The sequence below is a fragment of the Ascaphus truei genome, chromosome 6 (genome assembly GCF_040206685.1).
Source record: "Ascaphus truei isolate aAscTru1 chromosome 6, aAscTru1.hap1, whole genome shotgun sequence".
NCBI lineage: Eukaryota > Metazoa > Chordata > Amphibia > Anura > Ascaphidae > Ascaphus > Ascaphus truei.
Window position 1 is genome coordinate 4777304 of NC_134488.1, and position 17492 is coordinate 4794795.

Here is a 17492-nt window from a genome sequence, read left to right on the forward strand (position 1 = left end):
ACCCCACACTGATGAGACCCATCAAGGTCGCAACAGCTGTCTGTGGGTGGTTTTCTGGGTATGCACCTTAACCCTGGCTGTGCTCAAAGCTGTGATCATGCAGCAAGCTTAAGCCTATAGGGAACCATGTTAAAAATGGTTATTGAGGCAAAAAGTGACACTGTGTGCTCATTTGCATGTCATTTCCCAGAATCCCTTGCTGCAGTGGAAGTGCTGTATGCTGGGTGATAATGGGGAAAGGCGGGGTTGCAGACCTGCCTAAGACATGCAGATGAGCATACAGTTATATTTGCATATATTTGCATATATATATATATATATATATATATATATACACCATAATACTGAGTTAAGTTATGGTGAGTAAAAAAAGTGACAAAAACCCTCCACAGGAAAGCAAATATGCAAATACAACTGTATGCTCATCTGCATGTCTTAGGCAGGTATATATATATATATATACAGTGTTCGACAATCCTATACATTTACACGCCCGGGGCGGGTGGATTTAACCCCCGGGCGAGTAAATATTGGCCCAAGCAGAACACGTGTTGGTTTTTTTAAATTTCCCCGCTCGCGCTGAAAAAATTAAATAAAGAACTCCCCCTACCTGACAGCTGATTGGCGCACACTCCCAGGCTTTGCGGGCGCGCGGCCAGGCTCTATATGAGCCCGCCCCCAAAGAGCGGCCATTCTTTCTCGCCGGAGATCTATTGGCGAGTAAGTACTCTCCAATCTTCCATCTTGCGGCCCCTCTGCTCCTTCCCTGCAAGCCCCCTTACTCCCCGCTTCCCGCGCGGGGCAGGAGATGGTAGTGGGGGTGTTCCCCCCGTCTCTCCCTGTCCCGGCTTGTAGTGGGGGTGTTCCCCCCCTTCTGTCCCTGTCCCGGCTTCCCGTCGATCCCCGAGGGGCAGGAGATGGTAGTGGAGGTACCCCCCCTTCTCTCCCTGTCCCGGCTTCCCGTCGATCCCCGCGGGGCAGGAGATGGTAGTGGGGGTGTCCCCCCCTTCTCTCCCTGTCCCGGCTTCCCGTCGATCCCCGCGGGGCAGGAGATGGTAGTGGGGGTGTCCCCCCCTTCTCTCCCGGTCCCGGCTTCCCAACGATCCCCGCGCAGGACTAGAGATGGTCATGGGGGGGGCGAGCGGGGCAGTGGTGGTGCTCGGTCGCGCGGCCTTTCCTCTTCTTCCCCGTGTGTGTGTGTGTGTGTGCATGTGTGTGTGTATGCATGTGTGTGTGTGTGTGTGTGTGTGTATGCATGGGTGTGTGTGTGTGTGTATGCAGTCAGTTACTCAGTAACCCAGTCAGTCACTCAGTAACCCAGTCAGTCACTCAGTAACCCAGTCAGTCACTCAGTAACCCAGTCAGTCACTCAGTAACCCAGTCAGTCACTCAATAACCCAGTCAGTCACCCAGTAACCCAGTCAGTCACCCAGTAACCCAGTAAGTCACCCACTCACCCACCCACTCAGTCAGCCAGTCACCCACCCAGTCAGTCAAGTCAGTCACCCACCCACCCAGTCAGTCAGTCACCCACCCAGTCAGTTAGTCACCCACCCAGTCAGTCAGTCATCCAGTCAGTCAGTCACCCACCTAGTCACCCACCCAGTCAGTCAGTCACCCACCCAGTCAGTCACCCACCCACTCTGTGTATCACCCACCCTCTCTCCCCTCTGTGTCTCGCCCCTCTGTGTCTCCCACACTCTCTCTCTCTCTCCCACACTCTCTCTCTCCCACACACTCTCTCTCTCTCTCCCACACACTCTCTCTCTCCCTCTCCCACACACTCTCTCTCTCTCTCTCTCTCTCTCCCACACTCTCTCTCTCTCTCTCCCACACTCTCTCTCTCTCTCCCACACTCTCTCTCTCTCTCCCACACTCTCTCTCTCTCTCCCACACTCTCTCTCTCTCTCCCACACTCTCTCTCTCTCCCACACTCTCTCTCTCTCCCACACTCTCTCTCTCTCCCACACTCTCTCTCTCTCCCACACTCTCTCTCTCTCCCACACTCTCTCTCTCTCCCACACTCTCTCTCTCTCCCACACTCTCTCTCTCTCCCACACTCTCTCTCTCTCTCACACACTCTCTCTCTCACACACTCTCTCTCTCACACACTCTCTCTCTCACACACTCTCTCTCTCACACACTCTCTCTCTCTCACACACTCTGGTTAAGGGGTTCAGGAAACTAGTCATTCACACCTGGCTTTTATTTCTAGATCCGACATTTACACACACACACGTAACAAGGACTAATTGTAGTATAATGTAATACAATAAATACATTTATGTCAAAAACGAATGTTCTGACTAGGAATTTATTAAATGTATTTTATTAATATATTTTATGTTAAAGCGGGGTTGGGGGCGGGACTAGGGGCAGGGTTGGGGCGGGTCTAGGGGCGGGTTGGGGGCGGGACTAGGGGCGAGTAGATTTTTGGGTTGGGCGAGTAGATTTTTGGGTGATTTGTCGAACACTGTATATATATATTGGGGTTTAATATGCATTTGGGTGGGTTTAATATGTATTTTTTTATATATATGTATGGGGGTTTACATATATATTTTTTATATATGTATTGCGGGATTTCAAAAGTATTGGGAGGTGTTTTTTTTATGTATTTGGGGGGTTTGTATATATTTGAGGAGTTGAATATATTTGGGGTGGTGGGGATTGTTTTGTATGTATTTTGGGGTGGGAAGTTTTTCACATTGGCGGTGGTTTTTTTTGGTATATATTTTGTGGGGAGAATTGTATGAGGGGGAAGGGAATAAGAGTGAGTATTAATTGAGTGAGAGTGGGGAAAATTAAGCAGGGGGGAGAGTGAGAGGAGAGAGGGTGTGAGTGAGAAAAAGAGGGAGCAAGACGCAGGGGAGAGAAATACATGTGAGACATGGGGGCAGGGATTGAGTGAGAGTGGGGTCATTGATGGATGGGGGAGACAGAGGTGAGACAGAGGGGAGAAATACATGGGAAGAGGGAGGGAAATAGAGGGGGCTCGCGAGGTGTTAAATGGGGCTCGCCGACTGTGGTGGGGGGCCTGGTCAGAACTGTAGCCCCAGGAAATCTGTCAGTGGCCCTGTATACATACATATACAGATGTAGCCACCAGTATTAGAACAATGGGACTGCAGGGATCTCTGCTGTGTTAATCCGATGGGCCATTATGAATCTCACAGAAATGTTGAGGCATTTACTGTGAGACTGCCCCAGAATTTCCCAGGCAAGAGTTCTAATACTGGTGCCTGCATTTGCGTGGTGTGTTTGTGTGTGTGTGTATATAATATAAGAATATATATATATATATATATATATATATATATATATATATATATATATATATATATATATATATGCAAATACAACTGTATGCTCATCTGCATGTCTTAGGCAGGTCTGCAACCCCACCTTTCCCAATTATCACCCAGCATACAGCACTTCCACTGCAGCAAGGGATTCTGGGAAATGACATGCAAATGAGCACACACTGTCACTTTTTGCCTCAAAAACCATTTTTAACATGGTTCCCTATAGGCTTAAGCTTGTTGCATGGTCACAGCTTTGAGCACAGCCAGGGTTAAGGTGCATACCCAGAAAACCACCCACAGACAGCTGTTTCGACCTTGATGGGTCTCATCAGTGTGGGGTTGATTTTAACTGGATATGCATAAGAGGCTATGGGATAGGCTATACCATAATACTGAGTTAAGTTATGGTGAGTAAAAAAAGTGACAAAAACCCTCCACAGGAAAGCAAATATGCAAATACAACTGTATGCTCATCTGCATGTCTTAGGCAGGTCTGCAACCCCACCTTTCCCCATTATCACCCAGAATACAGCACTTCCACTGCAGCAAGGGATTCTGGGATATATATATATATATACACACACACACATATATATATACATATAAACATATATATATATATATATATATATATATATATATAAACCATAATACTGAGTTAAGTTATGGTGAGTAAAAAAAGTGACAAAAACCCTCCACAGGAAAGCAAATATGCAAATATAGCTGTATGCTCATCTAAGACATGCAGATGAGCATACAGCTATATTTGCATATATATATATATATATATATATATATATATATATATATATATATACACTGTATATATATATATATACACATACACACACATCTTGCAGGCTTAGCAATAGTACCCAAAGTCATGAAGTAGCTGCAAAGGCAAACAAGATCTTATCTTGCATTAAACGGGCAATGGATGGAAGGGAAGTAAAAATAATTATGCCCCTTTACAAAGCATTCGTAAGACCACACCTTGAATATGGGATACAATTTTGGGCACCACTCCTTAGAAAAGACATTACGGAACTAGAGAGAGTGCAGAGACGAGCCACGAAATTAATAAAGGGGGTGGACAATCTAACTTATGAGGAGAGGCTAGCTAAATTAGATGTATTTACATTAGAAAAGAGGCGTCTAAGAGGGGATATGATAACTATAACAAATATATTTGGGGACAGTACAAGGAGCTTTCAAAAGATCTATTCATCCCAAGGACAGTACAAAGGACTCGGGGGCATCACTTTAAGTTGGAGGAAAGGAGATTTCACCAGCAACAAAGGAAAGGGTTCTTTTAAGGGCAGTTAAAATGTGGAATTCATTACCCATGGAGACTGTGATGGCAGATACAATAGATTTGTTCAAAAAAAGGTTGGACATCTTTTTAGATGGGAAAGGTATACAAGGATATACTAAATAAGTAAACATGGGAAGGATGTTGATCCAGGGATTAATCCGATTGCCAATTCTTGGAGTCAGGAAGGAATTTATTTTTCCCCTTATGAGATATCATTGGATGATATGACTCTGGGGGTTTTTGTTTGCCTTCCTCTGGATCAATAAGTAAGTACAGGCATACCCCGCATTAACGTACACAATGGGGTCCAGAGCATGTATGTAAAGTGAAAATGTACTTAAAGTGAAGCACTACCTTTTTCCCACTTATTGATGCAAATACTGTACTGTAATCATCATTTACGTGCATAACTGATGTAAATAACGCATTTGTTACAGTCTCCCCACTATGCACAGCTTCAGTACAGGTAGGGAGCTGGTATTGCTGTTCAGGACAGGCGCATGCGTGAGCTGCCGTTTGCCTATTGGACAATATGTATTTACTCGCGAGTGTAGTTAAAGTGAGAGTCCTTAAACCGGGGTATGCCTGTATAGATATAGGATACAGTATCTGTTGTCTAAATTTAGCATAGGTTGAACTTGATGGATGTACGTCTTTTTTCAACCGCATCTACAGTGGATCAATGGTTAATGTCTCTGTGTGGTCAGTGTGAGTTAGTCATCAGCACAGGATGTAACGGTTATCACTGCCATTATTTCGTTTTGATGCTAAATTAGACTGGCTTTAATAAACATGGCAAAGTCATAACAGCAATACACACAAATCTGAACAAAATTATCCTTATGAGCTTTGGTCATACCACAAATGTTACAAAATGCAGGATCATCAGTGCCTCGGTATCCATAACAAGACTCTTTTTGCTTTACTTGCATATCACAAAGTACATCATGACATCAGTATATAGGTGTGACTTGCAACATATTTTATATACACTTATATTGCAGAACATAGAGAATCATATGAGCTAAAATATAGAGCAATATAGCACCTATACTGTAAATCTGCACTTTCTACACCCGTGTCCTTATCCAAACCACTAGAAGAAGGCACTTGGAAGCTTATTTATAATAACTTGTATGCATCATTTTTAGGTCAGGCTAATAACTTTCTTGGAAGCACACTTTTTAAATATTTATTTAATAAACAACTTGGGCATTTAACTTTTCAAATATTTTTTTTAACAAATACAATTTCAAATCTGAAGCATAAAATAGGATCCTAGTTTGTTCTGTTAGTTTCATTACCCTCTTGGTGGCTAAGATACTGCTTGCATACATCTGAATTTATTTAAAAATACCAGTTCTCTTCTCAATGTGCATGTGCCACCTTGTGGCAGCATGGAGCAAACACCAGGGCTAATACTTTTTCATGGTTCAGTTATACTCTCACTACTATCTTCGATCTTAGACTGAGTCCCCGCTGGTGCTGAGCGTGCTCATGCTTGAAGAGCGCTCCAAGCATGAGTGCCGGGTGTCCTGCATGTACGCGCGCGCGTGGGAGGGGGGGCATTGCAGGTAGTTGAGTGCGCGGGAAAATAGTTATTTTGTTTACTTAAGCGCCAAGCGCGGACGAGCGTGTGCCCACGCACGAGCATGCGCGCACAGCATGAGCGGGGACTTGCATATATCTATATATGTAAGTAAGCGCCGCTCGCTCAGCGCTAGCGGGGACGCAGACTTATGCAGCTAGAGGCTTGTAAAATAGATAAATATTTCATTACTACACTAATACTACACATTACCTAAAGATGGAGATTTTAGTATAAACTGACGAGTTAGATGACCTTATGAAAGTCAACTGAAGATGAGGTCTTCAAGTATGGTTCAAATGAGACTATGGGGCAAGTGTACTTAATGTAGGGATACATGGAGCTATTCAAATCACCTGCGGGTGGGTCATGTATTGTATATATGAATTGGTTTACAGAACAAAGATTAGTTTAGTATTTAAAGCAAAGCTGAAGAGTATATGTCCAAGACAGGTTAGTAGTTTTCACTTCATCTGTTGCAGCTACAAACATGATTCAATATGGTCACCCTACCAGTGCCTTTGACTGCACAGACTTCTTCAAAGCAATAATGTAAGACATTGGGATTTTACCTGTATGCTTCCGAAGTCCACATTCTCGTAGTGGAAATGAGCACACTCTGCAAGCTTTGGGAAGTGCCCCTTGGTGAAGGATAACCTGAGCAACGGGGAAAGAAGAAACTTGTAAGAAAGGGATAAAATAGTGATGCTCACGCCAACTTTGTCAACTCAAAATCCATGCCTTCCTTGAAACCCAAACCAGGCACAGAGAGAAAACATACTTAACCATTCAGTGCGAACACAATAAGAGCAGTTTCATGACCTAATGGCTCAAAAAATGATGGCCCCTTTTCAATAAACTCAGTTAAAATCAATGGCAGTTTTCGACTGATCGCAGTGTGATTAACCATTTTGAAGCTCAATAAATAAGGGCCACTGTCTTGGCATTGTATACGCCAGGGGTGCGCAAACTGGGGGGGCGGGAGATTTTTCTGAGGGGGCACGGGCGGTTGCAGAGGTCCCGCACTCTTCCCCAAGGCATTTCAATTAAATGCCGGGGGATCGCGTGAGGCCTCTGCAACAATAAAACTTACCGGGATTCAGATGCTGTGATGTGTCTCCATGGTAACGCATATCAAATGACGCGGCGGGGTCATGTGACGTGGCAGGCGTTAAATTATGCTGCGGGTCACGTCAACTGACGTCACATGACCCCGGAGCGTCATTTGAAGCAGCTGCAAGGTAGGAGGGGGGGTGCGAGCTCCGGAGCAGACAGGGGGGCGCAGCAGGAAAAGTTTGCGCTCCCCTCGTATACACTATATTTGATTTTCACTTTGTTAATATTTTTCAAACGGGTTATAAACAGTTTTTTGCCCCAATTGTTAAAAATGAAATTACTCCAGATTTCATCCTATATCTTTTTAACATAACAAGGCGTTGATAAAGCTTCATTGTTAAGGTTAGACACATTAATTATACAATCTTCTTTCTTTTACATGAATCTTGATCTTTAGATAAGATTAGGATTTGATTGTTTGATGTTTTGTTTAAAGTTTGCATGTCTGTGACCCATATTTATACAGAAAACACGCCTTGGTGCAGTGACTAGCCTTCAAAAACTCGTCAAAAACGGATGGATTATCCAGGCTTCCTGAGCGCACATAATTTGAAGGTTGTATTCCTGTTTACTTTCAGAGCTGGGAGATAAAGAGTTTATACCAGGCAAAAAGAGAAATACTACAGAACAGCGGTTTAACTGCTTCAAAGCAGTGTCTTTACAGCTGCAAATACAACCTTTGGATTAATTGGTTGCCTGGAGACTGATGACCTTGTATCTGTTAAGATTTGCGATCCAGCAGTATTCTAATGCAATGTTTATCAGTGACAACACTAAAACATGCTGGTAGTTGCAAAGGAAATTAACATCCTATATAATTTGACATCGACGGAGATATATTTCTAACAATACCAATTAAACCATTTCAATTGCAAAATGTAAAATAGATGGACACAAAATAAATTCACACACACAAAAAAAAAATCATTGCCACAAAAGCATATCTTTGGTTCTGTTTCAGAGATTTAGCATTTGATGCTTCAAACAATTCTCTGACCTTTGTACTGGAACAATATTCCCATCCAACTCAAGGCTATTAAAACTTACTTTTTCACATTCTTGACCTTCATGCTGGCAGTGCTGCCGCAGGACCGCAGTGGCAGGTCTGCAGGCATTGGCGGCTCCCCTGGAACTGGGATATCTGCACCTCTTGCCTGCCAGATAAAAAATAAATCAACTGGATTAAAAACAAAACAAACAAAAAAACATTGTGGGAGAATCGATAGTCTGTAACAAACTTTTTTCTCTCTCTCCTGCCTGATTGAGCCTGCAGTGGGTGGGGTTAGTTGATTGCTAACGTATCCTGAGCTTGCATGTCCTGATCTGTGTGACTGAATTACTGTTTGATTTCAAGTACTGTTTGTAGCAAGTGTGGAGTTAGAACCAGATATATTTTTAAAACCTTTTAACGGACTGACTGGCGAAGCCAGACAAACGGTGAAATACATCTGGTTGGTCACAGACCAACCAGAAAAGAAAAGGCTTTAAAATGGAGACAAAATAAAACGGAAGCCAGTGCACTGCAACTAAAAATAAAGTGCACAAAAGGAGGACGTGTCATTGAAAAGAAACCAGATGGGGGGATACCGAGCAGAGCGCACGGCTTAACGCCCACTGGGAGGTAAATGCAGGTACCTGCCCAGTGGCCACAGCGTGGGTGAACTCGGCTCGGATACGGGAGCGCACCAGCACCCGGAACAGAGCCTGGCAGGTGAGGGATACCTTCCCATCCAAACGCTGTTTCTTGGACTTATATATAGCCAGCTTGGCAATGCCAGGAGCAGGTTGGTGAGGAGGTCCCTGGCCCTAGTGTTGATGCAGTTTGGAAAGGGAAGGAGTGCAACAGGGCATATTATACTGAAGTACAGTAAACTATTAGCATGTATAACTCCATAGTTGCAACAATGAGGACGAATGAAAATGCCACCCAATGCACATTGTATTGTATGTCTTTATTTATATAGCGCCATTAATGTACGTAGCGCTTCACTGTAGTAATACACATGGTAATCAAATAAATAACAGATAATATAAATAACAGATCATGGGAATAAGTGCTTCAGACATAAAAGTAACATTAAGGAAGAGGAGTCCCTGCCCCGAGGAGCTTACAATCTAATTGGTATTTAGGGAGAACGTACAGAGACAGTAGGAGACATGTATGTGTACTTGGAAAGCTGGGAGCATACCACTGTGGGAAGTGTGAGCGGGTGGTCTCTTTAGAGTTAGAGATTGCTGATCTGAAGTGGCAACTTGCAATATTGAGGGACAATGACAATCTCCAAAGGAGTTTAGTGCTCACTGAGCAGGCCCTTGCTGGGACTAGTGGTGCAGATGGTGGAACTGAGTGATGAGCAGGTAGGTACTGTAGCTGGGTAACAGTTCTGAGCTGGCCCATCCCAATAGATTTGCCAGATTAAGTGAAGATATTGGGGGTGTCAGGGCAGGAACGGCAAGGCTGGGGGAGACCAATTCCTCTAGCAGCCTGGGGAATAGTTCCTCCGGCACAGAGGTGACTCTGGATACCCAGATGCAAAGAAAGATTGTGGTGGTAGGGAACTCCATTATTAAGAAGGTAGATAGGGCAATCTGTTGCCATGACCACATGAACCGAACAGTCTCATGTCTCACAGGGGCTCGAGTTCGGCCCATTGCGGAACGGGTAGTCTGATTGTTGGGTGGGGTTGGAACTGACGGCCACGCCTCCCCGTCACGCGTGTGAATGGAGTCCACAAATCGCTCAGGCGAAAGGCACACGCACCTGCTTGCGCTCTGTCACGTGCACACTATGGCCGCAGCCTTTCTTTAAAACCACTGTTCTTGAGCTTTCTTAAGTGAATCTATCCTTTTTTAAATTATTTTATAATTGAACTGTTTGCCTTTTGTGTGTGTGTGTGTGAGCAGAATATTTTATTTTGGATTTCTCGTAGTTTTTTGGGGGTAGTGTGTGTGTGCGCGTGTGTTAATTTGGGGGGGGGGGGGAGGTAGTGTGTGCGTATGTATGTGGGGGGAGGGGTAGTGTATGTATGTATAGTGTATCTAAATGACAAACTGTTTTGCACAGAAAAACCATGCAAAAAAAACAAAATAAAAGTACTTATTATTGTGAGATGCATTTTATTCTACCACATATTTTTTTCTTTCCCTAATTCTGATGAAAGTAAGTTTGTTGTATGTTAATTCTTATACATGTAGCCCTTTTTCCCTCTAATGTGAAGGTTCTTTTAGTGCTGGCGGTACCTGTCGGCTCACAGGGATATGAGCCTCCGCTACTGGGAGCCTGGGGTAACGAATATACTGAGTGGCAGCGCCTCCACCTGCACGGGATCCCAATTGGATGGGATAACCCTGAGCAGGAACTATTAATAACAGTCCACAGATTATAAGAATAACAATAATAACATTTACTGTGAGCAATAGCCATAAACCACATACAGGCAATAGCAATACTAATAGCTACAGCTATACCTCGCCATGCAGGGCATTGTCCCACCACCGTGTATCCCCACACCGTGTCCACAGTACCAGAGGGGTCCTTTGGTAACTTCACCCAATAAGTGTCCCCAAAAGATGCCCACCCCTTTAGGCGTGATCAGTGCCTTACTGTATAGATGCTGGTGCACGTTTCGCGAACGGTACCTGCTGGCGCACTAACAACGAGAAGCAGGGGATCCGCCGACCCAACGATATCCTTCGCTGGATGGGATGTCTCCCTCTGGAGTGACTTCCGCAATGCTGGTCGCTCCCTCTCTTGCAGTCTAGTTACAGACTGCAGCAGCAATAGTTCAAATGAAACCACTTTGGCCCTAAAATGGCTAATCCCTAAAAGGGCAGGATCCCTAACTGAAGGGCCTTCCCTAAAGCAGCCACATTCTAGGGTGAGTTGGGGCCTAACTGGGGCCCTCTGGATCACAGACCCTGCACCTACCTATACAACCTCCCCTAGCTGTGTTCCAGCTCCAACTGACAGCAAACCCTCAGAGCACCAACTGTACAACTGCCTCAGCAGGTAATCCTAACACTCCATTGGTCAGGCCTAGTCACGTGGCTCCGCAGCAACCTCCCTTCTCCCAAGGAGGTAAAAGCCAAACCAGGGAACCCAGGCCATATACAGTACTGTATATACCTATTAGTGTGTGTACAGTATATGTTTGCGGGTGTGCAATATTCATGCATGTGTTGCAGCTCTCTGAATATTTTGGACAAATATTTTTTTTATAAAATGGCTCTTCTTCCTAGAAAGGTTGCAAACCCCCGTCATAGGCATTACTGAAACATGGTGGAATGAAACTCATGACTGGGTAGTTCATTTAGGGAGTTATTCCCTCTTCCATAAGGACCAGGCAAATAGAAGAGGAGGTGGAGTATGTTTACATTATTAAGCTACATCTAAAGCCTATTATAAGGGAAGATGTTTATGAAGGGAATGATGAAAATGTAGAGACCTTGTGGATAGAAATTAGCAGTGGAGGTAAATGTATAAAGTAAATCTTTGTAGGGATATGCTATAAACTAGGGGGCGCAAACTTCTTTCCCTTCGCCCCCCTGCCGGCGGTCACCTCACTCCCGCGCCCCTCCTTCTCCCCCACTTACCTCGGCTCCGGCGTCATGTTCCTTTGGCAACGTGGCGTCATTTGTTATCACGTTGCCATGGCGACGCGTGTGGAGCCAAGGTAAGTGGGGCTGGGTAGGGTGAGAGGAGGGGGGAGAAAGGGGAGCGGAGGGGGGGAAAGGGGAGCGGAGGGGGGGGAAAGGGGAGCGGAGGGGGGGGGGGAAAGGGTAGCGGAGGGGGTGGGGAAAGGGGAGCGGAGGGGGTGGGGAAAGGGGAGCGGAGGGGGGGAAAGGGGAGCTGAGGGGGTGGGGAAAGGGGAGCGGAGGGGGTGGGGAAAGGGGAGCGGAGGGGGGGAAAGGGGAGCGGAGGGGGGGGGGAAAGGGGAGTGGAGGGGGGGGGAAGGGGAGGGGGGGGGAAAGGGGAGCGGAGGGGGGGGGGGAAAGGGGAGCGGAGGGGGGGAAAGGGGAGCGGAGGGGGGGGGGGAAGGGGAGCAGAGGGGGGGAAAGGGGAGCGGAGGGGGGGGGAAGGGGAGCGGAGGAGGGGGGAAAGGGGAGCAGAGGGGGGGAAAGGGGAGCTGGGGGGAAGGAGAGCGGGGGGGAAGGGGAGCGGAGGGGGGGGAAAGGGAAGCGGAGGGGGGGGAAGGGAAGCGGAGGGGGGGAAAGGGGAGTGGAGGGGGGGAAAGGGGAGCGGAGGGGGGGGGAACGGGGAGCTGAGGGGGTGGGGAAAGGGGAGCGGAGGGCGGGGGAAAGAGGAGCGGAGGGGGGGGAAGGGGAGCGGAGGGGGTGGGGGAAGGGGAGCGGAGGGGGTGGGGAAAGGGGAGCGGAGGGGTGGGGCAAGGGGAGTGGGGGGGAAAGGGGAGCGGAAGGGGGGGGGAAAGGGGAGCAGAAGGGGGGGAAAGGGGAGCGGAGGGGGGGGAAAGGGGAGCGGAGGGAGGGGAAAGGGGAGCGGAGGGGGGGGGGAAAGGGGAGCGGAGGAGGGGGAAAAGGGGAGCGGAGGAGGGGGGAAAGGGGAGCGGAGGGGGGGGAAGGGGAGCGGAGGGCGGGGGAAAGAGGAGCGGAGGGGGGGGAAAGGGGAGCGGAGGGGGTGGGGAAAGGGGAGCGGAGGGAGTGGGGAAAGGGGAGCCGAGTGAGGGGGGAAAGGGGAGCGGAGGGGGGGGAAAGGGGAGCGGAGGGGGTGGGGAAAGGGGAGCGGAGGGCGGGGGAAAGGGGAGCGGAGGGGTGGGGAAAGGGGAGCGGAGGGGGGAAAGGGGAGCGGGGGCAGAAAGGGGAGCCGGGGGGAGAAAGAGGACAGGGGGGGAAAGGGGAGCGGGGGGAAAGGGGAGCGGGGGGGGGAAAAGGGGAGCGGGGGGAAAGGGGAGCGGGGGGGGAAGGGGAGCGGGGGGGAAAGGGGAGCGGGGGGGGAAAGGGGAGCGGGGGGAAAGGGGAGCGGGGGGGAAAGGGGAGCGGGGGGAGAAAGGGGAGCGGGGGAAAGGGGAGCGGGGGGGAAAGGGGAGCGGGGGGAAAAAGGGGAGCGGGGGGGAAAGGGGAGCGGGGGGGAAAGGGGAGCGGGGGGAAAGGGGAGCGGGGGGAAAGGGGAGCGGGGGGGAAAGGGGAGCGGGGGGAAGAGGAGCGGGGGGGAAAGGGGAGTGGGGAAAGAGGAGTAGGGGAAAGGGGAGTGGGGGAAAGGGGAGTGGGGAAAGGGGCGTGGGGGAAAGGGGAGTGGGGGAAAGGGGAGTGGGGGAAAGGGGAGTGGGGGAAAGGGGAGTGGGGGAAAGGGGGAAAGGAGAGTGGGGGAAAGGGGGAAAGGAGAGTGGGGAAAAGGAGAGTGGGGGAAAGGGGGAAAGGGGAGTGGGGGAAAGGGGAGTGGGGGAAAGGGGAGTGGGGGTGGAAAAGGGGGGGAAAGGGGAGTGGGGGGTGTGGAGAGCAGGGGGCATATGTATTGTCATAATTTATGTATCCGCATGCCCCCCCCGGGCGTCCGTCCCCCCGCTGGCTCGGCGGCTGGCCGCTCCCCCTTCTTGGTTCCTCGTGACTCGGGGCTCGCTCTCCCGTTCCCCGTGACTTGCTCCCCCGTGACTCGCCCCCCCCCCCCCCGCTCCCCGTGACTCGCCCCCACCCCGCTCCCCGTGACTCGGGGCTAGCCCTCTCCCCGTGACTCGCCCCCCCGCTCCCCGTGACTCGGGGCTCGCCCCCCCCCCCCCATTCCCCGTGACTCGGGGCTCGCTCCCCTGTTCCCTGTGACTCGGGGCTCGGTCCCCCGCTCCACGTGCGTCGCTCTCCCCCACCCCCGGGGCGACAGATTGCCCCGATGTGCCGCCCGGCTGCCGGAGGCGCGTGCAGGCGGCGGCAGGAAGCGCCCTGTGTGGGCCTCCCCCCCACTGAAATAGGTGAGTTACTGGGGCCATAAGTTGAGGCGGGACGCGCAGTGGTGTGACTTACCTGGGCGGGGGGGGGGGGTGGTGGTGTGTGTCTCCTTTGGCCCATCACACTTCCTCAGGCCAATGAGAGGTGTGCGGGGGCGGGCAGGCCAAGGGAGCCATCTCATTGGCCTGAGGCGGAGTGACGGGCCCAAGGGCCAATGCGATTGTCACTAGGGACAGGACAGGCATACAACAGTTTGAGAAATATATAGTAGATGTAACAAAAGTTGCAAAAGGGCAATCAAATTACCATAAATTGAAAATGAAAAAAGGATGGCAATAGAAAGTAAGATCAACCCTATAAAGTCATTTAAGTACCTTAATAACAAAAAAAATGAAAAAAGAAAATATAGGACCCTTTCAGTGTGAGATGGGTAGGCAGATTATTGGAGATAAGGAAAAAGCAGAGCTATTAAACAAATTCTTTGCCTCTGTGTTTACCAGGGAAGAATCAATTTCAATTGTAGTGCCGCAGGAGGAAGCCACAACCTCTATATTAACGAAGAATTGGTTAACTGAGGAAGAAGTTCATAGGCGGCTTGATAAAATGAAAGTAAATAAGGCACCTGGCCCCGAAGGCATACATAATAATATAATAATTTGTTCTTGTATAGCGCTGCTAGTTTTACGTAGTATTTTACAGAGACATTTTGCAGACACAGTCCCTGCTCCATAGAGCTTACAATCTATGTTTTTTTGGTGTCTGAGGCACAGGGAGATAAAGTGACTTACCCAAGGTCACAAGGAGCCAACACCGGGTATTGAACCATGTTCCCATGTAGAGTCAGTGTCTTTACTCAGTGAGCCACTCATTCTCCTGAGTTCTTAAGGAGTTAAGCTCAGTAATAGACAAACCATTACATTTAATATTCAAGGACTCCATTTCCACAGGCTCAGTACCACAAGATTGGCGTAAAGCAGATGTGGTGCCTATATTTAAAAAGGGAGCTAGATCACAATTGGGGAATTACAGACCTGTAAGCCTGACTTCAATAGTGGGGAAACTACTTGAAGGTTTAATATGGGATAATATTCAGGAATACCTACTGGAAAACAAAATTATTAGTAATACAGTAGTCAGCATGGATTTATGAAGGATAGATCATGCCAAACTAACCTTATTCGTTTCTTTGAGGAGGTAAGTAGGAATTTATACCAGGGAAATGCAGTTGATGTGGTCTACTTAGATTTTGCAAAGGTTTTTGATACGGTTCCATACAGGAGGTTGGTGTACAAAATAAAGCAAATTGGACTCAGTAATAATGTATGCACCTGGATTGAAAACGGTAGTAGAATCAGAGCAGGATGTCATTTCTCTCCAGAAGGACTTGGAGAGACTGGAAACGTGGGCAGGTAAATGGCAGATGAGGTTTAAAAAAGATAAATGTAAGGTTATGCATTTGGGATGCAAGAATAAAAAGGCGACTTACAAATTAAATGGAGATATATTGGGGGAATCCTTGATGGAGAAGGATTTAGGATTGCTTGTAGACAGCAGGCTTAGCAATAGTGCCCAAAGTCATGCAGTAGCTGCAAAGGCAAACAAAATCTTATGTTGCATTAAAGGGAGAATGGATGGAAGGGAAGTAAACATAATGATGCCCCTCTATAAAGCATTCGTAAGACCACACCTTGAATATGGAGTACAATTTTGAGTACCAATCCTAAAAAAAGACATTATGGAACTAGAGAGAGTGCAGAGAAGAGCCATCAAATTAATAAAGGGGATGGACAATCTGATTTATGAGGAGAGGCTAGCTAAATTAGATGTATTTACATTAGAAAAGAGGGGATATGATAACTATATACAAATATATTCGGGGACAATACAAGGAACTTTGAAAAGAACTATTCATCCCACGGGCAGTACTAAGGACTCGGGGCCATCCCTTAAGGTTGGAGGAAAGGAGATTTCACCAGCAACAAAGGAAAGGGTTCTTTACAGTAAGGGCAGTTAAAATGTGGAGTTCATTACCCATGGAGACTGTGATGGCAGATACAAAAGATCTCTTTAAATAAAAAGGTTGGACCTCTTTTTATAAAGGAAAAGAATACAGCAAATAATTAAACATGGGAAGGATATTGATCCAGGGAGTAATCTGATTTGCCAATATTTGGAGTCAGGAAGTATGTTTCCCCCTTTATGAGATATCATTAGATGATATTTCAGTGGGGTTCTTGTTTGCCTTCCTCTGGATTAATATACTGTAAATACAAATATAGGATAAAGTATCTGTTGTCTAAATTTAGCATAGGTTGAACTTGATGGACGTACGTCTTTTTTCAACCTCATCTACTATGTAACATATTTCATTTTAAAAGCTATCATCCAGAGCTATTTGCTTTTTGCCCCTGTCCCCTTCTCCCCAAACAAACTGTGAAGAAGATTTAAAGCTTAGCACTTGAAACCAAATTTGTTCTGGGTACAAGTCATGTCCTACCTGTCTGAACACGCTTCTAAGGCCCTTGTAGGAACAATAACAAACTCATAGTGACTGTGACTGCCGGAACGTGCTTTTGTGACCCTTCCAGGTGAGTTTGTGACACAAGGTTGATGATATTACAGATATCAGCGAAGGATCCCTGTTAGGCCGCGTCCATAGTGCAAGCTATGTAGCTCGCGCCGAAACAAATACTATGACACCAATGCATGTGTATCACGGGTGCACATGTGCTACAGGGAGAGTGCACTTCGCAATACAAACAAGTTTGTATTTCAAGCGCGACGCCAGGTCACGGAGGAGCGCGGAAGCTTGCGCTTTCCACTATGGACGCGGCCTTAGGTGAAGCCAGGCTTTCTATGAACCTCAAGAATTTGATTGTGGCAACTCTTAAAACCTCCACTTACTGGTGTCGTTGTGCAGAGAACATGAAAAGGAGTACAGGCATACCCCGGTTTAAGGACACTCACTTTAAGTACACTCGCAAGTAAGTACATATCGCTCAATAGGCAAACGGCAGCGCGCGCATGCGCCTGTCAGCACGTCCTGAAAAGCAATACTGGCTCCCTACCTGTACCGAAGCTGTGCGTAAGCGGGGAGACTATAGAGCCTGTTACAAATGCGTTATTTACATCAGTTATGCATGTATATGACGATTGCAGTACAGTACATGCATCGATAAGTGGGAAAAATGTAGTGCTTCACTTTAAGTACATTTTCACTTTACATACATGCTCCGGCCCCATTGTGTACGTTAATGCGGGGTATGCCTGTATT

At 47.6% G+C, this 17492-nt stretch overlaps 1 protein-coding gene across 9 annotated transcripts in view; it reads right to left on the reverse strand.

The window, feature by feature from the left end:
- ARHGAP32 (Rho GTPase activating protein 32) overlaps window positions 1-17492 on the reverse strand; it is a 516520-nt gene that overhangs the window by 215677 nt on the left and 283351 nt on the right. For all 9 annotated transcript variants that reach the window (XM_075603325.1, XM_075603322.1, XM_075603326.1 and 6 more), the window contains 2 exons: window positions 8372-8478; window positions 6781-6865 (listed from right to left, as the gene is read on the reverse strand). In XM_075603325.1, coding sequence (XP_075459440.1) covers window positions 6781-6865; window positions 8372-8478 — 192 coding nt within the window. The remainder of the gene's footprint in view (window positions 1-6780; window positions 6866-8371; window positions 8479-17492) is intronic.